This window comes from Agelaius tricolor, unplaced genomic scaffold (assembly GCF_023055355.1).
Source record: "Agelaius tricolor isolate 1412-34295 unplaced genomic scaffold, bAgeTri1.0.p SCAF_75, whole genome shotgun sequence".
Lineage (NCBI taxonomy): Eukaryota > Metazoa > Chordata > Aves > Passeriformes > Icteridae > Agelaius > Agelaius tricolor.
This window is the reverse complement of record NW_027269335.1, coordinates 471569-497347: the sequence shown is the minus strand read 5'-3', so window position 1 is coordinate 497347 and position 25779 is coordinate 471569. Positions and strand designations below refer to the sequence as shown.

Sequence of the window (25779 nt, the reverse complement as noted above, 5' to 3'; positions counted from 1 at the left end):
AGGGTACAGCTTTTGGTTTTAGGCAGAAAAGGGAGTATCTGTTCAAATGGTCAGGAGAGAGCCCTGCTTTGGCTTTCAGATGGGTGCATGAAGTTCCTGAAGAAAACCAAGGCCATGAAATCCTCCAAAAAGTTCGGGAGCTGTGAACTCTCTGGGTAACAGATTTTTAACAGCAAACACACCTGACTCCATGGAGAGGGAGGCAGACAATTCCATCAGTTGCTGGGAAGGCTTTTTGTGTGCTTGGGGTTTGTCTGGCATGAGCTGGGCACTCAGGAAACCCAGACCCCAAACTGCAGCTGTGTCCTCGTGGGCAGCACATGGATGCATCTAAATTTTCTTTTCCATACACAGGAGTCTTTTCCAATGGCATTTATAAACCCTAATTCCCAAAGGGATTGAAATTGTCCTTCCCAATCCCACCTTTGATGCCACAAGACCCTGTGGGAGATTAAGGGATGTCACCAAGGGCAGGGGCAGGGTGCCTTGTGCAGAAAAGGATGAAAGCAAGAAATCCCTAAAAGCAGCAGGATCAGATGAGTCCCAACAATGGGATTTCTCCTCCGTGGCAGCACACACGCCCACGTGGAGCCTGGCTAAATATTGATCCTGGATTTCTTGGTCTCTGTGCACATGAAAGGCTACCAAAAAAACCCCCACAAACCAGTACAAACTATTCCAGCAAACCACAAAGCAAAATATTCACTGGAAAGAAGCCAAGCACTGAGGTGAGGATTTAAAACTCACTGATCTGGGATTTTTTTTTTAAATAATTTTTTACTCAATCCCAGCTCAGCTTAGCACCTCTGACCCCTCCATTTCTAAAAGGGGGGAAAGAAAGGTTTTTGCATTTTCAGCCAAAGTCCACATGAAAAAATAATAACTATTAACAAAACCCCAAACAAATCCAACCCCCAAGTCCCACCCCTTGGGATGTCTGCTCTCCCCAAGGCCACCCCGTTTCCACACAAAACCAAGGAGTGCTGACAGCAGGGAGGGATGGGGAAAGGGGGGAGCCCTGAGGATTTTTCCCAGGGATCCTTGGAAACTTGGAAGTGCTGGGACCACCCAGGCACTGTTTCTGGGATGGCAAATGCAGCTCCCCCCCCCTGCAGGGTGACAGCAAAGAGAGGTCAGTGTCACCTCAGCACAGAGATCTTGGCTGGGGGAGCTGCATCCCACACAAACCTGGGAGAGCAGGGAGGACCCACGTGCAGCTGCTCAGGACAAGGATAAATCCTCTGCTTCCTGCTCTTGGAAAGTGCAGGGACAGAGGGACCTGAATCAGGCTGGGGCAGAAAGATAAAAACTGAGATCAGGAGCGATGTGAAAGTAACTCCCCAGCCCTGGGGGGATTTAAAACCCACTTGGATGTGCTGCTTGGGGACAGGAATTATTGGTGGCCTTGGCAGTGCTGGGGAAATGGATGAATTCTGCTCTTAGAGGGCTTGTCCAGCCTTCAGGATTCTGTGATGCTTCAGGCAGACAAAAGCTGCTCCAGCAGCAGATGGATGGCTGGGAAGGATGGGAAGCAAAAGGAGAGGTCAGTCCCAGCAGGACACAGCCCCTTCTTTGTGACTCAGACATGTCCTCTTTGCTTTAAATTGAAAATCACACATTTATGTCTCATCTTTAAACCTTCCTCCCACGTGCAGCACCAAAGCTGGGCAAAAGCTGCTCACCTAAACCACAAAAGGAAGCAAACACCACAGACTGAGGCCCTGGCAGAGGAACTGTGGCTGGAATCCCTGCAAGTGTCCCAGGCCAGGTTGCACTTTGGGGCTTGGAGGAGCCTGGGATGGTGGAAGATGTTCCCTGCCCATGGCAGGGGGTGGGATGGGGTGATCTTCAAGCACCCTGCCAACCCTTCCATTCCATGGTTCCATGATTCCATTGTTGCCAGCATCCTGCCCGTGTTTTAAGGCAATAATTCCAGGTTTTTCAGCTGCACCTTGGTGCTCTTTGTGGTCTCGGTGCCATTACCCTCGCCTTTGTAGTCTCAGGATTTGTCTGGAGCTTGGTAAAGTGCACTCAGCCCTTTTATGATTTCCTGTCCTGTTTCGGAGCCCTGCACTGAAAGACTTTAGTTGCCTCCTAAATCTTTTTCCAGAACTCTCCTGTCATTTTAAATATGGGCCAGCATTTTGTTAGCTCCAAGACTTTGAAATAATATCAAAGTAAACCTCAAAGGAAAATAACGCAGTAAAGGGGAAGGTTGGGGCTTAATTCATATTTAAATAAAGACCCTTCACTTCAGCTTGGGTTACTGTGTAAAATGACTGGGAGCAAATGGAGCTTTTAAAGGCCTTATTCCCCCTCAGGGGTCTGTTTTAAAATGATCAGGGAGCCTACCAGGCCCAGGAATGAAATTGCCTTCCCAGGAAAACTTCCCTACCACTGGGAAGAAAAATCCTTGAAGTTCTCCAGAAGCAAGATGGACATTTTTCCTCCCTCCCCTCCCGAGTTGTGACCCAGAGCAATGTTTGGGAATGGTGGGAAGGCAGACAGGATCCCTCTCAAAGCCTTTGGAGAAGGAGAAGAGGAGCTCAGGATTGATTTGCACGTCAAAACACGGATTTTTCTCTCATTTTCTTTTCATTTTCTGGGGTTAACCACACACGGAAACAGGAGACACTGCCCTTTCCCCCTCCCAAAATGCTGGTTTCCAGGAGAGAAAGGAGGAGCTGAGGGCTGATTTCCAGCAAGCCCCAGCACCTGACAGGGATTTGCCCAAGTGTCAGAATTCCAAGTGTCAGAATGCCCAGCTCAGGTACCTGCACAAGAGCAGCCAAGCCCTGGGCTCCCTCCGCTGGGCTTTATCCGGGGATCTCCTTTGAAATTCCCCTCTAAGCTCCACATCCTGCTGCAGCACAGAGCAGCAGTGCTGATGGATTTCTCCTTCCACGTCCCCTCTGCCTTTATTCCTTATTTCCTACTGCAGCCCCAGGAGCAGTGGGCGGCAGGGATGGCTTTTGCTAACGCCAGCAAACTCCAGATCTGCCAAGAACCCCGAACAAAGGCTGTGAGAAAAATATTTCTGCAGGAAGCATTGGCTGAAACACGATTCATTTCTCCAAGATAAGTCATATTTCCCCCGGCCAACACTTACAAAAGGCTTCTCCTCCCTCATCCCTGCTCTGGCCTGGGTGATGGATACGGCTCCAGCATGTGCTTCCAGTTGAGGCCTGTGGAATTGCTCCATGCAAAAACTCACTCTGGGGTTCCCCTCACTGTCACCGGTGCCTTCTTCCTGCTCTGGAAGGGAACTGACCCCATTCCCAAAGGGAAGTGTCCCCATTCCCGAAGGGGACTGTCCCCATTGCCGGCCTCACGCCACCACTTCCAGCATCATTGTTTTCCAGCCGGGTGTGACATCCCTTGCCTGCTCGCTGTGGCTTTGTCACCAGCTCCTGCAGACAATGGGCTCCGCGGGTCGTTTGCAGTTCATCACGTCTTTGGAGCTGTCCGGGCACTTAGCTGGAAAAGAAAACACCCCATTCCTGCTTCCCACATGGCCGGGAGAGCCATAATGGAATTTCCTAACATCCCTCATGGCAGAAACCCTCGCTAGAGAGGGGCCCTGCCAGACCGTGGCTTGCTTTCCCAAATTAGTGATTGGGTGGGAGCTCAGCGGGAGCTGGGCCAGGGACCAGCTGGCATGGCACAGCAGCTCATGGTGGGACATGTCCATCCCAGCATCAGGCAGGGCAGCCCTGGCAGGGTGAGGGACCCAAAATGCTGGGCAGGAACCTCCCTGGCCACAGAAGAAATCGTGGAATGGTTTGGGTTGGAAGGGATCTTAGAGGTCATTCAGTGCCACCAATGCCATGGGCAGGGACACCTTCCACTGTCCCAGGCTGCTCCAAGCCACATCCAGCCTGGCCGTGGGCACTTCCAGGGATCCAGGGGCAGCCACAGAGGCATTCCTGGGACCGCAGCAGTGCCAAAGCTGGCAGAGTCCCCCCATGGGGCTGGACATGGGGACAGGGTCAGCCACACCCAGGGTCAGCCACACCCAAGCCAACCTTGGCCACCCTTTGGATCCACCCAAGGTGGTCTCCTGGCTCGTGGTGGCATCCCAAGCCCCTCATGTGGGATTCTGTCAGCTGGGTTTTATTTCTCCTTTCTCCTTTTTTGCCCTGGGGTGCAGGAAGTCAGAGGAGCTGTCTGGAGCATGAGCATGTTCCCGTGAGTTCCTGCCTGGGTCACTGTCCCTGCAGGCAGCCTCATCACCAGCAGTGACACCCAAGCATCCTGCGTGCCACCAGCACCTCTGGGGACACTGGAGCAGCTGGTGGTCCATGGGCTCCTCCTGCCATGGCCTGGGGGGCTCGTGCTTCATTTGCCAGTTGCCACCACAGAACATCCTGGTCTGAGGAGACAGAGCTGCCTGGGCAACTTGGACCAGGTAAATGCCAGCAGAGGAATTAATATCCACCAAGTCTTGAGCCCCAGCCTTCTCACAAAAGGGCTGAGGCGAGGTTTGTCCCTCCTGGAGTCACACCACAACAAAAAGAAAAGGAAGCAGGAGTGGGAAGGAAGAGAGAGGTGCAGAGGAAGAAGAGGATTAGGATGAAGTACAGACAGGAGGGAAGGCAAAGGCCTGCTCTTCACCTGCAGAGCTCAGGGTGGAGATGGATGGCTCCTAGAGGCCCTGAGATCCCATGGATCCACATGTCAGGTGAGCATTTCATCCCTGCTCAACTCTGCTGCTCTGCACCAGGACTTCAGCAGTGCCTTGCTAAGCCCGTGTTTGTTAGCACTGCTCTAAAATAGAATTAAATAAAAAATCAACATCTTTGTGGCAAACACTGCAGGAGCACCGTGCTAGTGAGAAGGGATTTTGTGTTGTTGGAAGCTGCTCTTTCCTGCCAGAAAGTCACAGAATCACAGCAGAGTTTAGGTGGGAAGGGACATCAAAGCTCATTGAGTTCCACCCACCTTCCATGGTGGCACCTTCCACTGTCCCAGGTTGCTCCAAGCCCCATCCAACCTGGCCTGGGACACTTCCAGGGATGGTGCAACCACAGCTTCCCTGGCCAGACTCCCCAACATTCCTTAAAATGTCCATCAGGGCTTAAAATGTCCAGGGATTTCACTCCACATGCTCCACAGGGGTCTGGGATGAGCAGAGCACGAAGGCAGCAGCTCAGAGGTGAGGGGTGGCTGCAGGACACAGCCCAGCCCTGTCAGGGGTGGGATGGGCACGTCCAGCCAGCTCTGGCACAGCTCTGTGGCCTCACACTGTGACATGTTTGAACAGCCAGACCCTTTCCCCTTCATCAGTGTTGGGGTTGGGGAGAGCCAAAGGTCAGGCTGGGAGCTGATGATTTCACTTCTAAACAAAACTCCTCCTCCTCATAAATTTTCATTTAGTGCCACCAAGATGATTCCTCCCCTACTCTACAATCTCTTTAACAAGAGGCGTATTTCATTCCCCAAAACCAGCTCCTTCTTGCCCCAGGTCCCAAGATTTTGGGGAATTTTGGCCAGGATCCTGCCCCATGCCTCAACTTACCAGTGCTAGAGAAATAAAGGTGGCAGAGAGGTAAAACCCCACAGTTGTCTCTTGGTCCCACTTCCTGGTTTTAATGGCTCTGCCACCTGTGTTCCCACAGGATCAGGGCCCTGTTTGAGGTGCCAGGGGCTGGAAAGTGCAAAACCAAACCCCACTGTCTGAAAGACATGTGCTTGCTTTGCTTTGGAGAAAAAACAAGGGAAAAAGAGCAGGAGATGCAGCTGGCTTCCAGACTGCCTGCACTCCTTCATGCCCCAGAATAGAGCAACCCAAACTGTCCAGGACAGAGTGCAAAGCATCACCTGTGCTTCTCCTTATCCTGGACCCCTTTGTTTCTGTGGATTTCTCTGAGACCACCAAAAAGTTCAGCCCTGACATTGTTTGTTCTGGTCCTGAAATCTCTTACAGAACTTTTCCAGCAGTGGTTCTCAGGGCTCTGCCCTCCTCTTTCCAGGGAGGTTTCAGAGCTCAGCCGGTGTGAGGAAAGAATTTGGTGATTTAGATAACCTCAGAACTGTTTGTTAAGAGATTTGGCTGCTCAAATCCAGCCAGGGGGTGGTTTCTGAGCTGTGAGGTTCATGTTCAGGTTCAGCTTGGACAGGGCTTGGAGCACCCTGGGATGATGGAAGGTGTCCCTGCCCTGCAGGGGTGGAATGAGATGGGATTTGAGGTCCCTTCCAAGCCAGCCCCAGCCATTCTGTGATGTTCCTGCATCACCTTGGCCAGGGAACACGCTGCTGCTTTGTCTCTGCTTTCCCAGCCCTCCTGGATTGCTGTCCAGGAAACTTTTCCCCCCTCACTGGGTCATCCCCAGCTCCCCCTCCCAGCCCAGCCTGAAGGACAGTGCCTGGGGGCTGGTGCCATCGTGTGGATACAGCTGCAACCAAGAGGAGGAGGAGGAGGAGGAGGCAGAACACTGGGAAAAGGACAAACCTGGCATTGTCCAAGTCTGGATCTAAACCAGGTTCCCTCCCAGAGATACCAGTGGGTTTAGGTGCTGCTTCCTCCAGCAGGTGAATAAATAAATAAATCAGCAGAAGGATGCACCACCTGCCCCACTTGCACCCTACAGCATCTCCTGGTGCCACAGCAGATCCCAGAGGGAGTTTTCCCTAAGGAAAGCAGCAGTGGCTGAGATTTAGATCCCTGCCAAAGGCCCAGAAGCTGAAACCACTGTACCTTACTCTGCTTTCCTGCTGGAAACAGGGCTGGAGCACAAGCCCTGCCAGTGTCATCCCCTCCAGGCTCTCCAGGACTGTCTGGTGAAGCAGCACACACACACTCCTGGGCCTGCAGGAGAATCAGGCTGTGGATTCTGGCCCCTGGCAGAGGGTGTGCTCTGCACTCTGGGCTCGCATCCTGCCCTGGAAGTCACAGAGTCCCCAGCCTCCAGCTCTTGCAAAACTGAGGAGCAATCCCAGCCCAGGATAAAAATAAAGGGTCCACAGGGCCCTGCCACTCTGGGGTCAGCTGACACAGTGGATGTGCATCCAGGCTCCTTCTTGTCATTTTTCCACTGCTTTTTACAGCCTGGAGCTGAAGCGGAGCCAAATGACAAGCAGGGGGGAGAACAGATCAGGAGCCTGGGGTTTCCTTTGGGTGGTCAAAATCCCAAACCAAGCCCTGCTGGCTGGGATGTTCCCATTATCCTGCAGAGTGGAGCCCTGAACTCCACTGAGCTCCTTCCCAATCCCCATGGGCTGTGATGGAGAGCAGCCTGCTCCCACTCCTTGGGACACATGGATGTGGGGATGAGCTTGGTCCCACAGGGAGGGCAGGGATTCCCTGAGGGCCCTGTCCAGGCCCTGCCCAGCCTCCCTCCCACCCCTGCACTCCAGGCCTGTCATGTTCTTGGCTCTCCCCCCCAGATTCCCACTGACAAGGTGTTTGCAGGGCACTTGGCAGAGCGATTTCCCCTCCAAGTCCTGCTGGCTCTGCCAGGATGGCTCTGGAAGGGGCACAAAGGATGCCCCAGGTGGCCAGGGCTCAGCCACCAGCCCTCAGTGGCTCTGTGCTGGCTCTCACTGGGCTGCAGCACCTGCAGGTGCAGGTGGGATCCCCCTGGATCTCCAGGGATCCATCAGAGCATCTCCAGCACATCAGGGCATTCCCAGCGAGCTGCTGCCCCATCCCAGCCAGCTTTAGCAGCACCTGCATCCAAAATCCATGAAGGACCCAGCCCCACAGTGCTGTTTCAGATTAAATGGTTCCTTCCCATTGTTATTTGGGAAATGTAGGAATTTTTCCCATCTGTCTTTGACCTATAAAAAGAACATCCCTCAGAACCGAGAGGTTTTTGCCAGCGAGGACGTGTTTTCATTTCTGGCCTTTAAGCACATTTCATGGCTTGCCAAGACTTTTTAGGAGGCTAAAACTCAAGGCCTCAGCTCAGCAGAGTGCTTCCAGCACGTGCCAGAGAGGATTTAGGTGTACACTTGTGTCTGAGCACATGTTACAGGCTGCTGGACGGAGAGGTTTGCCCAAATTGGTGCCAAAAATCATCTTCATTAACTCCTCGACTCTCTGATTCTGTCCTTGGCTTTGTTCACCTGCGGGTGAAATTTGGTTTGCAGATGTGCAGCTCCTGGATTGCAGGGAGCAGCTCTTTATTTGGTGAATGCTTCGTGGGGATTTGGGAAGATGTGAAAAGCCTGGGGCAAGAAGAGGTGGGTGATGCTTTCTTGAAAGCAGGATTTTAAAATCACAACAACTGCAGAAATTTCATGGAGTGTTTAACAACAGCAAAATCGGGAAGAAAAACTAAGAAGGCGTATTTGAAGTGCCTCTAAGTGAAAATTCTGATTTAAAAAGAAATTTTACGATATAAACCACTGTTCCAGTGAAATATTTAACTTCAGGCTGACTGAAATACCTCTTTACAAATAATGTCTCCTCTTTCTCTTCTTTATTTTTTTTTTCAGTTTTGGTTTGCCAGAACCATCATTTCATCATTTTTCCATCATTTAATTTTTCACCCCAAATCTTTATTTAAAGTTTTTGGAGCTTTGCTGCTAGGAAAGTCAAGGCTTGTGTATCTAAGTACACCCTGAGAACTGAAAACAGAGCTGGATAAATGAAGAGGGAACACAAAATTCCGACTCTCAAGTTTGTCTTTAAGAACTTGCCAGTCATCCAGGAGGAATTCAAGATACCACAGCTATCAAAAGACACGGGATCTGTGCTCTGCTTCCAGGAAAGACACATTTCATCATCACAAGGAAATACACCAGATGACAACCAGCCCCCTCCAAGCTTCCAGCATTCCTACCTGCACTGCTAAATCCCAAAATCCAGCCTTTCCTGCAGTGTGCCTTTTATCTCAGCAGCACTGCCCTCAAATGCAGATTCCAGAGGAGAGGCAATGCTGGATTTCATGGGAATTAAACCCAAAGCTTTTAGCTCGGCAAGGCAAGGGTCAAATAAATTTATTTGGTGAACCTCCCCCGTCAGATCTGTCTCATTCCCTCTCTCCTGCCCCATCCCTGGAAGTGTTCAAGGCCAGGTTGGATGAGGCTTGGAGCAACCTGGACCAGTGGAAGGTGTCCCTGAGCTGTAAGGTCCCTTCCATCCCAAACCATTTGGGACTCATGGAGCTCCCATCAACAAAGCAACCTGAGGTCTTCCACCCACACTGCTCTTACAGAACAAGGTGACCAACAGAGGGGGGAAAAATGCTCAAAATCACTTTTTTTTTCTTTTTTTTTTTTTTTTCTTTTTTGCTCCATAAAACGTTTGTTTAATCCTGAAAGCAACTAAAACCACAGAGGCTTTAAATGGGGAGTTGAAAGCAGCAGCGGGGTGGGGTCGCCTGGGTATTTTATTTTTTTTTTTTCCCTGCTGTCAAACGGTGAAACCATCCCTGTTATTTAACATGTCAAAAGCCTGTGAACCAAACAAAACAAAGCCCAAACTTCCCGACCGCAGCGACACATTGATGGACACCAGGAAAAGGGCTGCAAGCACAAAACAAACAAACCTCCCCGAGAAGGGCTCCGCCGAGCTGAAGGGGAAAAGAGGTTACGAGGAATTTGTGGGAAATGCCGCCAAGAGAGGGAAGGATAAAAGAGACCAAGAATAAAAAAGAAAGAGGAGGAAAGGGCAGAGGGAGAAGGGGCTGGGACAGGGCTGTGCCAGTCAGGAGGGATTTGGCCGGATGATGGTTTTACTGCACTGAAATGTGGAAGATGCTTTGATTAATTCTAGGAGCCCACCCCAAAGTCATCCTGCAACTCCCAGCGGGCTAATTACGGAGGGGAGGCGGGCAGTGACTCATGCTGGAAACTTCCCAACTTCCAAAGGGGGAAAATGGGAAAGAAAAAAAAAGAGGAATCTCAGTTCTCAAGCGAACATGAAGGTCCCTGGACCCTCAGCCCCGTGCTGGGACAAAGGCTGGGGACAGCGTGGTGGCAGCGAGGTGGCCTTGGATGGGGTGGTCCCCAGGAGGGCTGGCAGAGGAGATGTCCCCAAGGAGGATGGGGAGGATGGGGGTGACAGCTGTGGGCGCCTCTCCAGGGCTCCTTGTGCCACCCCTGGGGCAGGGATCTGCCATCCCAGCAGAGATGCTCAGTGGAAATGCACCCAAAAAGCTGCTGCCAGCTGGTGCAAGAGTGGGGCAGGATCACTCCGTGTCCCTCCACCACCACCACCTGAACCAGCTGAAGGGTCTGCGATGGAGCCCCCCAGCTCTGGGGTGCCTCAGATCAAGGTTTGCTGGATCACAGAGGGGAAAACAGAGCCAGAGCCCCAATGAGGAGGCTCAGGTGAGCCCTGAGACTCAGGGGGTGCCCAGCCAGGGGGAGGCACAAGCACAGAGGTGTTTGCTCAGCCAGGATCAGCTCCAGGAGAACCTCTTGGGATGACAGTGGAGAGACTGAGGGGGGTCCTTCCTTGCCTGATGTTTATTGTCCCATCTCAGCTCCGCTCCCATCCTCTCCTTTTCAGCTCTCTGGGCAGCTGACAGCAGCAGGAACTGAGGCCAGAGCAGCAGATTAACAGCATCTTCCTTCTCCAGGCTCGTGGCCCCACGCTGGAGTTGGCTCAGCCCAGGAACCAAACCAGCCCTGAGGATGTCATGGCTGGGGACAGAGCTGGGGACAGCAGGGCTCATGCCCTGGAGCCAATTGTAACTACATTTTTCTAGTTTCTCTCTTTAAGGAGAGAAGAGAATTAGGTTATTTTCATTTTATTTCTTTCTTTCTATTTTTTAAATTTATTATTTCTTTTTTTTTTTTTTTAAAGAAAGGAAGGTGCAGGGTGTGACCCCCATCTCCAGCACCCTGGCTCAGCCTGGGGTGTGTCACACAAGCTCACATCTCTCTGGCCCCGAGCAGGAACCCCTCTGTGCCCTTCAGATGGCATCAGGGGTGAATAAAAAGCCACTTCCCTGCACGCCCAGCTCCTCTCAGCCTCCCACGGGCTCCATAACCACTAGAGGGGAGTGGAAGGTAACGAGTTGAGGAGTTGGTTGTGTCCTCCTGGGTTGGGGAGGTTCCCTAGCTCTGGGTGCCCACCACACCCAAAATTCACAGCATCCACCCACGTGAGGAGGTTTTCCCCATCACCCCAGGGCACCAGCAGGATGCTGGAGCAACCTTCAGCACGGAGTGGGGTGTGGAAATTGTTGTGGGCACCACAGAGCTCACTGGGGTCCATCCTGGCTCCCTCAGGGTCTCCATGGTCCCTCATCAGAGGGGACATAAAGCCACAGGGTCACCCAAGAGCTCCTCTGACCATGGGATTCACCAAGCCAGGTTTGGCCCAGTGTGCTCCCTCAGGCAGGGCTTGGCCTCCTTGTCCTGTTGGCATCACAGAAATAAATCAATAAAAGGGTTCAGATGAACCCTCAATAAAAGGCTTGTGCTGATCAGAGCAAATTTCCATCTCCATTTTCCATGGAGAAAAGGCTGAATTTTTATTTTTTTTCCCCCCCTTCAGTCTAGAAGCCTTTGAGGTGCTTTTTATTTCTGCTCTCCAAATAATTCAGGGTGTGCCTCAGTGTGTCCAAGCCAGCCCAAGCACAAGTCACCAGGAAATGCTGGGGATGGTGGAGATGTACATTATGTGCAGGGAATTTAGTGCCAGGAACACCAGGGATTTTTCTGCTTTTGCCATTGGGGAAACCTACATTTTACATTTTACATTTGGCATTTTACATTTGACATTTTACTGCCCTGACTTCCCAGCCCACAGCGAGGCCATTGCTAAAGAGCTACAATATTAAGATATAAACCAAATTTAACAGTTCCCTTTGCAGAAATGTGCTGGGGAGGCAGAGTTATCCCATTCATTTGATATTTTTGTGGAAATGGGAAACCTGGGGGCTTCTCCCAAGAGTATATTTTTTTGTCCACTAGGGAACAGGTCAATATTTTGCTTGTGTCCACCCCTCCCAACCCTTCCCATGCAACAGGGAAAGGGGGAAAAAAAACCAAAAAAACCTCCAAACCTCTGAGCACCATAAAGATTTTATTATAAACAAACCCCTGGGAGCTTTCTGGGAGCCGTGGTGATTAACATTCCTTAATGAGGATGCAGGGGGTGCTCAGGGCTGGGGGAGGGCAGCCCCAGCACCCTCCTGAGGGTCCCACCTTCCCTTCCCACCCAATCCCCCCGTTGCCATCTGGCAGATTTACTGGCCCCACTAAGGTGGCTCCCACTGATATAATGAGGAGTTGCAGCCTGGGCTGTATTTCCTCATGAATTTCACTTCCCTGCCAGAAAAGTTCAGGGCTGGGTCAGATTTTATATATATTTATGCATATTAAAAAAAAAAAAAAAATATATATATATGTATGTATATATAAATATATATATTTCTTCTTTCCAGGTGATTTCCACCTTTTCCCATCCAAAAACTCATTCACCCTCATCTTTCCCACCCACCAGGGTTTTGTTCTGTTGGTTGAGTTTGGGCTAAAGAAAACATCCCAGGGGCCAAAGCCCCACATCCATCCCCTCCAGGGGTGGGATGCTGCCTGGTGCTGCTCTCTGGGGATGCCACAGCAGCACTGAGCCCGTCCTCAGCCCACTTCCAGCCAGGAAATGCTGATTTAATCAGGTTCAGCTCTGGTATGGAAAGGGAAGCTGGGTGGCTGGGGACTTCAAACAGCCCCATCCCTCCTCCCACACCTTCACAGGGTCATGATCAGGGAGGGACATGCCCCAGCATCCCAAATCCCTGCTGAGCTCCTCCAGCCTTGCTGCACCCACCCCAAATCCCCAAATCCTCCTTCCCTGGCCATGGCCAAGCTGCCCTGCTCCAGCCCAGAGGCCACCAGGCCCTTTCTCTGAGGACAACAAAGCCTCAAACACGTTGCCAGGTGAATTTTGTGAGGATTAAAATGTTTCCGGGTGAATTTTGTAATTAATAAAAGCTCCTGGCGCGGCTGCTCTTGCAGGGCTCTGTGCCCTTGTTTAGCAGAGCTCTGGCAGGGGTTCAGGGGGTGCTGGCCTTGCCTCTGCTGCCTGGAGGCTTTGGGATGCCAATTCCAGGCACAGATTGCTGAGGAACGGTCCATTCCCATTGGTTTGGGGTTTCCTGGTTCCTTTCCCCATTGCATAGCTGAGAATTCCCATTGTGCATGGAATGCAGCCAGGATCCAGGAGGAGGTGAAGCCCATGCACACCCTGGGGTGAAGGGGGTGCCCCAGGGTGCAGGGAGGCTCATGGAAAATTGGGGTATAATTAATAAATAATAAATTTTGGGTATAATTAATAAATAAGAAATTTTGGGTATAATTAATAAACAATAAATTTTGGGTTTCCTCTCCCCTGCTGGGAATGAGCCATCCCTGCCTGCTGGAGGGAGGCACCCCTGACCCAGGGGATTTTCACCTTTCCATCAGGAGGGGAAAGGGAGGGTTTTGTTGAACCCAAGGCACTCCAGCCCCTCTGTGAGATAATTTTTCTTTCAGATTTCAGAATCCCAGAATGGTTTGTGTTGGAAAGGACCTTAAAACTCATCTCATTCCAACCCTGCCAGGAGCAGGGACACCTTCCACTATCCCAGGCTGCTCCAAGCCTCAACCTGGCCTGGGACACTTCCAGGGATGGGGAAAATCATCCTGCCAGAGCCTTGGCCTTCCCAAACCCCACCCCCGAGGCAGCCACACACCTCCTCACCAGAGGCTGCCTCTCTGAGCTGCCTTTTTCCCACAATTTCAGAGTTTTACGGCCAGCATTCCTCATTTTCCATGTCATTAATCTCCACAGGCCCTGGCTCCAAGCAGGCAGGAAGCCAAAGGCTGCCAGACAGGTTCCAAGCGAAATCCAAGTTGTCTGGAAAAGAAGAAAATCCAGCTGGAAGTTGGGAAAGCCCTTGAGCCTCAAAACTGGCTCTGCCCAAGCACCCAGCAGGACAAGGGGGATGCAGCTCAGATGGGTTTGGTGGCAGCCAGGGCGTCCCTTCCCATCCCACTGGACTTTTCCAGCCACCAGGGTTCCTTTGAGCTCAGGGATTTGTGCCCAAGGGGGGGAAAAAACCCAGCACCCAACCCAAAGCAAAGCTGGGAGATTATTTTTAAGTTTCTTTAGAGAGAAATTGCTCTGAGAGCTGCTCCTGAGCAGGCAGCCAATGCATCTTTCAGGGTGTTTTTGCTGTGAGTTCTCATTTCCTGATCTTGGACGTTGCTCTGCTGTGAATCCTCAGCTCCCCAAAGTCCCAAAGCTGAGGATGACACAGGCAAAAACACTTTCAGGCAGGACAAGGGAGGAGAAGAAATCTGTCCTACAGCAGGACAAGGAAGTCTCCAGAAGTACCTTTAATCCTCCTCCAGGTTGTCCACATGGTTCAGTTCTGCTCAGGGGAACCAGAGAATTCCAGAATGGGATTCCCTCCAGGCCCTCAGGGAAGGCTAAAGTTGGGTATTAGGGAAAATTTCTTCCCTGAAAGGGAGGCCAGGCCCTGGCACAGCTGCCCAGGGCAGTGTGGAGTCCCCATTCCTGGAGGGATTTAGAAGCCCTGTGGATGTGGCACCTGCAGCATGGGCAGGTGAGCCAGGATCCTTGGGAAGGGGGGGCCTGATCCAGCTGCCTCCCAGAGCAGATTCCAGCCCTGGTGGGATCTGCAGACACTTCCCTGCCTGGATTCCTCCTCCCATCATCTGCCTCCATGCCTCTCCAAGCACGGCTGGGAGCAGCCCTGGACCTTCAGGCCCTCAGCCCTGCCTCTCTCTGCTCACAAAGGGAACGGAGAGGAATTGTTTTGGAATAACAGCGCAAATCAAATTTCCCGTGGCAGATAAGGGGGAGAGAGGTCAGATATGAGAAGGCTTTGGATGACAGAGGAATTATCCTGCAGCCCCTGTGGGATAACTCAGTCCCAGTCCCAATTTCAGCACTTTGTTATCCCAGCACGGAGCTGCTCCAGCAGCCCCAGGCTGAGCATTCCCTGTGCCCTGAAAGGAGGGGGAGCATCCCAGCGAGTCAGGGCCATCATCCACCGGCCCAGGGGAGCCGGGCAGCCCTGCCCAGCTTCCAGCCAGAGCTGTGGGAAGCTGCTCTGTGCTTTGGGTGTCCAGCTGTTCCACAGCTGCTGCTGCTGCTCCTTGTCCTTTTTGTTCTTTTTCTTCTCCTTCTCCTTCTTCTCCTTCTTCTTTTTCTTCTCCTTCTCATTCTTCTCCTTCTTCTTCTCCTTCTTCTTTTTCTTCTCCTCCTTCTTCTTTTTCTTCTCCTTCTCCTTCTTCTTCTTCTCCTTTTTCTTCTCCTCCTCCTTCTTTTCCTTTTTCTTCACCTTCTTCTCCTTTTTCTTCTCCTTCTTCTCCTTTTTCTTCTCCTTCTTCTCCTTTTTCTTCTCCTCCTTCTCCTTTTTCTTCTCCTCCTCCTTCTCCTTCTTCTTTTTCCTCTCCTCCTCCTTCTCCTTTTTCCTCTCCTTCTCCTTTTTCTTTTTCTTCTCCTTCTCCTTCTTTTTCTTCTCTTTCTTCTTTCTTCTTCTTCCTCCTCCTCAGCTGCATCCCCCAGAGTGGGTTTGGACACCTGGCTGTGGACATTCCTTAAAAACAGCTGGGAGGGAGGGGGTGCAGCCCCTGCTCCCTTGGTTCCCCTGTCCTATTCACATCCTCTGATAAAATCCCTTCACCCAGGATTTTCCTCCTGGGAAGCTGAGGAGCCTCAGAGAAAAGGAAAACAATTCTTCTCTCATTTGCTTCTCCTGTGTTGTGCTCATGTGGAATGTGTTTGGAGATTGTTTACCCACAGGTGATTGTTCCATTGGATTCTGCTGGGAGTTGTTTTGGCTCTTTGGCCAATCAGGGTTGAGACTCTGGAAAAGAGACTCTGGAAAGAGTCAGGAGTTTCCATTATTATTTTTTTAGCATTCAGTAAGTATTCTTTTTTTATTCTTTAGTATAGTATAGTATTCTTTAATATAATATAGTATTATAAAGTAATAAATCAGCCTTCTGAGAACATGGAGTCAGATGCATCATTCCTGCCTGCCACGGGGGTCCCCACAAATGCAATAATCCCCAGCCTTGGCAGGGCTGGGATGGGCTCGGGATGGGCTTGAGATGGGCTCGGAATGGGTTCGGGATGGGCTCAGAATGGGTTCGGGATGGGCTCAGGATGGGCTCGGGATGCTCCCAGAGGTTTTCCCCATCTCTGCTCCAGGAGCTCTCTCCCCCTTTCCCAGAGCCCAAAGGATTTCATCCCTTTTGGTCCCGGTTTTCCTCCTGCTTGAGCCCAGCACGGGAGGGTTTGGGAGCAGCTCCAAGGCCACCCTGCCAGGGCTGGGGACCCTCAGCAGCGCCAGGAGCTCCTCCTGGATAAATAAACCGGCTCCAGGATAAACCGGCTCCTCCTGGATAAATAAACCGGCTCCAGGATAAACCGGCTCCTCCTGGATAAATAAACCAGCTCCGGGATAAGCCGGCTCCAGGATAAATCGGCTATGGGATAAACCAGCTCCAGGATAAATCAGCTCCAGATAAACTGGCTACGGGATAAATCAGCTCCTCCTGGATAAATTGGTTCCAGGATAAACTGGCTCCAGATAAATCAGCTCCAGGATAAACCGGCTCCAGGATAAATCAGCTCTGGGATAAACCAGCTCCAGAAAAATTAGCTCCAGATAAACCAGCTCCAGGATAAACTGGCTCTGGGATAAATGGAATCCAGGATAAACCAGCTCCAGGATAAACCAGCTCTTGGATAAACTGGCTCCTGGATAAACCAGCTCCTGGATAAACCGACTCCAGGATAAACTGGCTCTGGGATAAATCAGCTCCAGGGTAAATCAGCTCCTGGATAAATTGGCTCTTCCTGGATAAATTGACTCCACCTGGATAATCCAGCTCCAGGATAAACTGGCTCCAGATAAACCGGCTCCAGGATAAACCGGCTCCAGGATAAACCAGCTCCAGGATAAACCAGCTCCAGGGATTCCCAGCGCTCCCCAGTGGCTGAACCCAACCGGCTCAAAGGCAGCTGCTAAGCCTGTGCTGGCTGCATTATCCACGGGGATTGGGGGGGATTGCAGGAATTGCTCTCTGCTGGTGGGGAAGGAGGGATTTTTAGGTTTCATTATTTTTTCCCCCCTTTCAAACTCACACGTGTAATTGAAGAGTGAAATTCTGAAAACTTGCTCAAGGACTCTTTAATCACCTTTAAAGCCCGGGAATTGCTCCCCGTTCCCTTCCTGGTTTAATGGGAAACAGGTTTCTTGTTCCTGCAGGCACTCTGAGGCTGTTGACCATTGGATAATTGCACAATTCTATCTGCACCCTCATCCTTCTAGATACAGTAAACCCCCTTTTATTGTTCCTTTAATTGCAGTGAATTTGGAGTCCCTGGCCATGGCAGGGGACTGGAACAAGATGGTCCTTTCAAGACAGTCCCTTTCTGTGATTCTAAACCTTCCCACCGTGGGGCAGGGGAACGAATGAATAAAGAAATAGATGGAAAAGACTCAAAAGGGCCTGTAATAAATCAGATAAAGGGCACCTGTCTGTGGCTAGTGCACTCTGATGCTCCGGCTGTGTGATCCAATCCACACAGGCAATGTTTTCCCCACTTCTGCTGTGCAGCAGTGAGATTTTGGGGTGGTTTTGTTTCAACCCCAAACGTTTCCTTCTGCTACTGAACCATTTAACTTGCTGTAAACGTGGGCAGAGGTTTGCTTTTCCCTCGTGGGCATCCAGAAGACACCTGGCCCCTCTCTGTGTCCCCCAGCCAGGAGTCCTTTCCCTCACTGAGGCTGGGATTTGCTCTGTTCCTGCTGATGCCTTCCATGAGCACAGCTGTGGGAAGGGTATGATGGTGCTCACAGGGCTCTTAGGATGAGGGAAGAGATGAGGATCTGACTCCATGGTTCAGAAGGCTTGATTTATTATTTTATGATATATATTACATTAAAACTATACTAAAATAATAGAAGAAAGGATTTCATCAGAAGGCTGGCTAAGAATAGAATAGCAAAGAATGATAACAAAGGCTTGTGGCTCGGACAGAGAGTCCAAGCCAGCTGACTGTGATTGGGCATTAATTAGAAACAACCAACATGGATCAATCACAGATCCACCTGTTGCATTCCACAGCAGCAGATAATCAATGTTTACATTTTGTTCCTGAGGCCTCTCAGCTTCTCAGGAGGAAAAATCCTAAGGAAAGGATTTTTTATAAAAGATGTCTGTGAGAGATGGGAGTATATTCCCCATCCTCAGCAGGAGCTGGCTTTGCCAGCTTGTGCTGCTGGAAAAAAAGGCAGATTGTGCCCTCCCACAGCCTGGGGAGCTGTGTTTTTTACCACCATTTTTAAAATGTATTCCCTGGAGCCCAGGTTTTCCATGCACCTCCAGAGGTCCAGCCCCTCCAGGTTCCTCTGGCCATGATCCTTCTCCAGCCTTGGCCCATGTTATTTTTCCCATCATTTTCTCTATCCCAGGGCAGCTCTGCAGGTCACACCCATACATCACACCCAGGTAGGGACAACAAATGAACTCTCAGGACCCTGAGTGAGCTTCAGAGAATTCCCTAAGAGATCAACCCAGCCCTAGGAGAAAGTTCCTGCTCCAGAAATGATGATGATCCAAATCCCATCATAAATCCAGGACGTTTTGCTGGCACAGAATGAGCTCCTGCCCCCGGGATGCTCAGGTTGTACATTTAATATTGGAGCCTTTTCCTCCCCCTGCAGTGCTCCCACTTCCACAGGCAGGCATCTAAAGCACAAAGCCCAGAGGCAGAAACAGCCTCTTCCTCCTTTAAAAATATTAGCAAAACAAGTGAAATTAATAAAATTAAACTCAGTGGGAGCTCTGGGTAGAGCACACCCATCCCTCACACCCAGCCATGGGCACACACCAGAGGAGGAGCCATGAGGGAAGCACCTCAAAATCTGCTGGATCACATCCACTGCAGCACAATTCCTTCGAATGGAGCGCATTTCCTTTGGGATCTGCAGATCTCGGGCTGTAAAAACTCCCCCATGGCTAAAGCAGAGGGCGGTGCCACAGCACTGAGCTCAGCCCTCCCCTCAGGTTCCTGTCCCTGTGCCACGGTGAGCTCAGGGCATGGCAGGGGAGATGGTGCCTGGCACAGGGGCTGGGATGGTGTCTGAAACAGCCCCCACCCCTCTAAGCAAGGGCTGTGCCTCAGCTGGGTCAGCCAGCAGTGGGATTTCACTCCCAGAAATCAGAAATGAGCTCCTGGGAGCTGCAGGTGCCCTCCCCAGATCATGGTCCCAAAGCAATGACCACACCCACACTCTGCACACAAATACAGGATCCAGGGACACCTCAGAGCCCCTGGCAGAGCCTGAAGGGGCTCCAGGAGAGCTGCAGAGGGACTGGGGACAAGGGATGGAGGGACAGGACACAGGGAATGGCTCCCACTGCCAGAGGGCAGGGCTGGATGGGATATTGGGAATTAGGAATTGTTCCCTGGCAGGGTGGGCAGGCCCTGGCACTGCCCAGAGCAGCTGTGGCTGCCCCTGGATCCCTGGCAGTGCCCAAGGCCAGGTTGGACACTGGGGCTTGGAGCAGCCTGGGATAGTGGAAGGTGTCCCTGCCCATGGCAGGGGTGGGATGAGAGGGGACCTCCCAGATCCTTCCAATCCAAACCCCTCCACGATTCCATGCATCAGGCAGAAGCAGCAGGGGATGTTTCACTGCTGAGGGAATTGGGAGCATCCCAAGTTTTCCCTGTGAGCTCTCCCCACCCCTCCCAGCAGGAGCCTTTGGTGAGCACCAACCTGCTGCTGCTCCAGGGAGTCACTGCAAGGAGCCCAGAACTGAAGTGTGGCCTCATCCCCTGTGAGCAGGGGACAATTCCAGGTGACACACACAGAGCAGATGGATTTTGGATGGTTCAGGGGGCTCCAGAGACAAGCAGGAAGCCAACCAGAGGGAAAACACATATGAAAAAGGTTGTGAAAGGCATAAAGCTGGAGCTGCTTCACCTGGAAACTCAATTGGGTTTTTTGCAGGCACTTGTCAACATGGACCTGTGAGCCACAAGGAAACTGGGAAGCTCCAGGAGCTATTCCATGAACACCTCAATGTAGACATGGGTATATTTTGCCCAAAAACCCTCTCTGGCACCAAGACTCCCTTCCACAGGACACATCAAGAACCCAGCAGATGAAACCATCCCATCCCAGCAAAGGAAGGAAAGAAGATCAGCAGCAGAAACCCGGGTGGTACTATAATTAACTTTTTTCTTTTATTTACACCACAAGAATAACAAGTTGTCATAATGTGGTACAAAATACTGGACTCCTAATAAAGTTGAAATTGAAGTCGGTACTGTCAGAGAAAGACACCATTGGCCAGTTAAAAAAAAAAAAAAGAAACAAACAAACAAACAAAAAAACCCAAATAAAATAAAGAGAAAAGAGAAAAATAAAATAAAAATAAAATAAAAACAAAAAAAGAAAAGAAAAACAAAAACCAAGAATGAGAAAAAATATTCCAACTCCACCAATTGAAAAGAAAGGACCGTCGGAAAGTCGAGCACAAAGAATGCTACCATCACTGAAAGGAGGGTCCCTACAGGAAGAGTGAAATTGTGTCAAAATTACAGCGTAAACCGGTAGCTGCTACCAATGGTGACGTCATACTGAGCATGTATAGGTATAAAGTAGAATATAATATAGTTACAACTTTTTGATACTACATATCTGTAATAAGCTCTCGGGTGAATAATGTTTCAACCCCTTCCCCCCCCTCCCCGCCCCCACTTTTATATATATATTATATATATAAGTTTGTCATCCTCATAAATTGGAAAATAGCGCCTCCACTATGGAGCACAGAAAAAGTGTTAATTTATTTTCTTTCAATAGGATACTTTTTTTTTTCTTTTTCATCATCAATATCAAAGACAAAGTGAAGATGAGCTGAGAACGAGCCCAACTTCATGACAATGAAGAAACACGTTTTGCCTTTTGCTGTAAAGTCTCGTTTTTAAACCACAGTGTTGCACAGTACACGACTGCTTAAAGTGAAACCGAGCAAAAATACATCATGTAAAAGTAATTTCTTAAAAAAGTTAACGCAGCTGTGCTGAAGAGTTAACTCTTTAAAGTCCTCCTCATCCATCCGTCCGTCCATCCGTCCGTCCGGCTCCTCGGAATGAACGACTCTGTGTGTGTTGACACAAGGGTTGCATCAAACCTCCCCACCCAGCCGAGAAATCAAAGCAAAAACGCCAACCCAAAGGAAAATAATAATAATAATAACAATAATAATAATAATGACACAGGCAGTTTACTTGGTGTGTTCGGCGTAGTTTCCCTAAAAACACTGTTTCCACATAAATACAATAAACTCTATTATTGGTAAGTCACAAGTGCTAGATAAACGTCTTAGTTTTTTTTCTTTTCTTCTTAAAATGAGAAATGTTTAAGTAGTCCTTTTTGTTTGTTTTTTTTATTTATTTACTCTTTTTAACAATAAAAAGCACAATTTCTTCTTATTAAGTTCAGTAAGACTCCAAAAGAAAAAAAAAAAAAGGAATTCCCACTCTCCTTCCTTGGTGTGTAGCTGTGTGGGTGAGTGAGTGTGTGTGACAACAACATCCCAACCTTTAGTCTCCACAAATGCCACGAGAGCAAAAAAAAAAAAAACAAACCAACAAAAAACCAATATAAAAGCAAAACAAAACAAAAACCAACCCAAAGAAACCCCAAACCACCTCTTTTTTTTGTTTTTGTTTTCTTTTTCTCGTTATCGTTTTCAAAGCTGCCAAGTTTGGCGTGCAAAATCTGTATACAATATAAAGACATGCCAACCTTACAGACCATGCAACCTCAAGGTGTAGGAAACTTAAAAAAATATATTCATATATATTTATATATATATTTATATATATCAATGCCCGTAAAAGAACATGGGCCCAAAAAAGTTTACAAAAGGAAGAATGGAATGAGTACATGACCGTGACTAATAAAAAAAAGGAATGTTTTGTATCGAAAGTAAAAAAAAAAGAAAAACCCAACAAAAAAACCAACCAACCAAAAAAAAAGAAACCAACCAAAAAACCCCCAATGGTTACTTGTGTACTGCAAACTGGGCCTCACTTCACTGTAAAGAGGATTGAAAGATGTTCCTTTTCTTCCCAAGCAGGTACAAAGGATGCCCTGGGCAGCATGTGCCGGGATGTGGGAGCATCCCCGGCTCCCACCCCGCTGGCACGGCCGCCCCGTGGCAAAGTCATCTGAAATGAAGAAGCTTAATGGCTCAAAAAGGTGAAAAATCCCCCTGGAGAGCCTCAAAATGAGGGCTCCCTCCCTCCTCTCCGTGCCTGCACTGGCCCCGGAAAGCATCCCCGGGGAAGAGCATCCCCAGGGGAGGTCACAGCCCAGGGAAGAGCGTTCCCAGGGAAAAGGGGGATGCTGCAAACAAATCCACATCGCCGGGAGTTTGGAGGAGACGAGCTCTGTCCTCTCGGGAAAAATCTTCCCGTCCCGGCAAAAAGCTGAGGGAAAGGATGGAAAGGAAGGAAGGGAGGAAGGAAGGAAGGTGGCATCCCAACAAGCTCCTCCGGATTTTCCAAAGGAACCGGCTCAGCACAGTCAGCCGGCGGCTCCCGGGAGAGCAAAAAGGAAGGAAAAAGCTTTGCCACGACCGGGAGCAGAAATGTCAAAAACCTTCCGGGGAAGAGCTGACGAGACAAAGGGAGGTGTGAACACAGGCACTGCCCATGGCACAGGGAGCAAACCCCACGTCAGTCACCAGATCTGGCAGTGGGATGGATTTGAGATCACAGCAGCAGCGTGGTCAGATGGAAGAAAACCCCAAACCACAACATCCCCAGGAACGCGGTGCTCTCACACGGGGGGAGTTTTAGGATATGCCGAGGACAGGCCTTGCCGCTGGGGCTTTTTGGGGTTTTAGGACGTACTTGGGTCTGCACAACTCAAATACTGTAGTGTCTGGTTCTGAAACTGCACTAGAAATCGAGGAAGGAAACAAAAGCCTCCAGCGTGGGGTCACGCGCCCGATTCCTCCCGCCAGCGAGTCCTGAACGGAACAAAAGCGGCTGCTTCGAGAACTGGAAAGAAGAGAAGTTACTGGAAGCAACCCCAGCAGTCACCATGGGAAGAAAGGATAAAAGAAGGAAGGGTGGTTAAGAAGAAGCTGTGCTGGGAAGAGGGATGTGCTGTCCTACACTGCTGGAGGAAGGCACGCGGGGAGCGCCGTCTCCGCCAGGACGCTCTGCTCTCCGTGGCAGGGCTCATGGCCTCTCCCACCCGGCATTCCCGGGAGGATTCCCTCCTCGGGGTGGGGGGCAAACAAAAAAAAAAGCCTCCAAAACCCCTCCCAGCATCAGGAAGAAGAAGAAGAGAAGAGAAAAAGAGGGAGAGAGGAGGTGGGGAGTTTGCGGGCATGTCCGGCGGAGAGAAAAGGCCGGCGGTCCCGGAGTATCCAAGGAGCCTTCCCGAGGGCAGGCAGTGCCAGGAGCCGCGGGCAGGACAAAGGCATTGCCCACTGAACACTACCAGGCAAGAAAATTCCTTATTTTCTTTACAGAGCTACTACAAGAGAGCTGAGGAAATATACAGTTGGCGGAATCGGTACAACAAAGGAGCCCATCGCGGTCCCTCATCCTCCTCCTCCTCCTCCTCCTCCTCCTCCTCCTCCTCCTCGGTAAAATGCGCCCTTTCCCAGAAAAAAACAAACTCTGTTGGTCTGCCCACAGTTCCTTACACCTGCAGAAAGCTGCACACTGTACAAAAGAGTTGAGGATAAGGAGAGAAAACAATACAGAAAATTAAAAAAAGAAAAAAAAAAATTTAAAAGAAGGAAAAAAAAAGAAAGGAAAATCCATGTATTATAAGCAAGAAAAGAGGGAGGAAGAAAGGTTTAGATGCTATTGCCGTTCAGAAAGGAAACCTGCCAAATGGAAAAGAAATGTCAGAGTCACACAAACAAGGCTTCCGGAGGGTTTCGGGAAATATCCATATAAAAATTAACAGCAAATTCAGTGTCTTTGCTATAAAAAACTCTTTTTTTTTCTCGTGTTTGTTAGAAAAGGATCACAACTAAAAACCTTAAATTAAAATACAAATGTTTAGGGTAGTTGCCCAGTGGCTAAAGTGTTGGCTTTCTGAAAAACTTCCCAACCTGTCGCCTGACAAGTCCTCGAGTTTCAACCTGGATCCTTCTCCAAAAGCACCTTTGACGTTCCAATTCCCAAATCTGTCCCTAGGGAGCTTCCAATGGCTACTGTTAGAGTATGCATTTATTACATATATTTTTTTTCTTTTTTCTATAAATGCATCATAAATATTTTTCTCAATAATTCATAGGAATCCGGTTTCTAAGCTTGGAATACATTTGGAATATACATTATACACATATATATATTTATACCTAACAATTTAAGCAATATCTCATGCTAGTTGCTTTTAATAAAAAGCATTCCAGTCTTAAAACCTGCATTTGTGTCTAATACATGCTTCAACAACCAAATTGGTAAGTTCAATTACTAGATAATGTAGAAGAGAGAGAAAACATTTGAAAATTGGTTGTTAAAAATGGTTGAATTTCAAAGACCCAACAGTATTTGCCACTTTTTTGGCAACTACCTTAATTTTTTTTTTCTTTTTTCCTTTTCTCTGAAACAGCAATGAAAGAAAACAAAACAAATCCAAACTTGTCGACAGTTTTTGGAGACGCTCTGTTCAGCTGATGCCTGCTTCCCACCATCATGCCAGCACAAGCCAAAAAGTCTTCCTTCCTGATGGCAGTCCTTGGCTTTCCCAACCAGAGGAAAAATATTCAGGAACTGCTGTGTTCTTTTTTTTTTTTTTTCTTTTTTTTTGGTTTTTTTTTTGTTTTGTTTTTTTTTTCATGTGTGTTTTGTTTTTTTTAATTAATTTTTACTTAAGGCATTGTTCCTCAAACTTCAGAAAATCCAGCTGCACCAAATCCATCAATTAAAAAAAAAGGCACAAACTCATCTTCAGATGGCTTTGGAGACAATAAAGCCGACTCCATCTGGGCTACCGTTCCCCCCCTTCTGCTTCCCTTTCCTTTAGGTGTCAGGTGAGTCCTCGTTCCCTGTCCCTCCCCGTTAAAAATCCACCATCATCTCCCAACGTTCCAGTTCTGACAAGAGCTGTCGTGACTCACAGGCAGGCAAGAGCCATTTCCAAATATCCAAGAAATGAAAGTACACGATGGGTTGAGTGGTTCAAGCGGAGATTGCTCAGTTGTGGGTGATCAACTTTGTAAGCACCAGTTTTACGTTAAGGTTTGTTTGATTTGTGTTGTTGAATCTTTGATTTCTTTATTATTCTCGCGTTTCATTTTTGTTTTTTTTTTTGTTTGGCAACTCTGCCAAAGACTTCCCGGGCATCGTTCCTCTTTCTGCTCGCGGTGAGGACCAGAGGAACGTGAGTGCCCAACGTGTCAGTCCTTTGCTGCTCTTCACCAGCGGTTTTGTTCAGCAAAAAGAGACTCAAAGATGCGGAGAGATTTGTTTTTTGTGTCGCTTGCTTTGCTTTACACCTGGCTGTCCTTCCGTGTTCGGGAAATAACCGTGACAGGACGCAGGAGTAACAAGAGAAAGCTTCTTGGCAGAGCTTCAAGACGAAGACGAACAGACAGGAGAACTCCAGCTCGAAGGTGGCTGCTACAGGGGAGGCTCCTCTTCCATGGGTTCGTCCTCAGGTCTGAGGGATTGCACAGCCAGGCAGGGTGGGACAGGGAGGGGAGAGAGAAAAGAGGGTTTGGCATGACATAGCTGGATTTGTGGTGCCAAGTCTCACTCCTTATGTTCCCATCACCTTCCCACCCAGCCAGCTGGGATCACCTGAATTG

At 49.5% G+C, this 25779-nt stretch overlaps 1 protein-coding gene and 1 pseudogene across 10 annotated transcripts in view; both read right to left on the bottom strand.

The window, feature by feature from the left end:
- Nucleotides 1–20076: 20076 nt before the first annotated feature.
- Nucleotides 20077–21377, bottom strand: LOC139585382 (uncharacterized; annotated as a pseudogene).
- Nucleotides 20149–25779, bottom strand: part of HDAC4 (histone deacetylase 4) — a 182519-nt gene continuing 176888 nt past the window's right edge. For all 10 annotated transcript variants that reach the window (XM_071418104.1, XM_071418105.1, XM_071418095.1 and 7 more), the window contains one exon: nt 20149–25631. In XM_071418104.1, the coding sequence (XP_071274205.1) occupies nt 25592–25631 (40 nt within the window). In that variant the 3' untranslated portion in view covers nt 20149–25591. The remainder of the gene's footprint in view (nt 25632–25779) is intronic.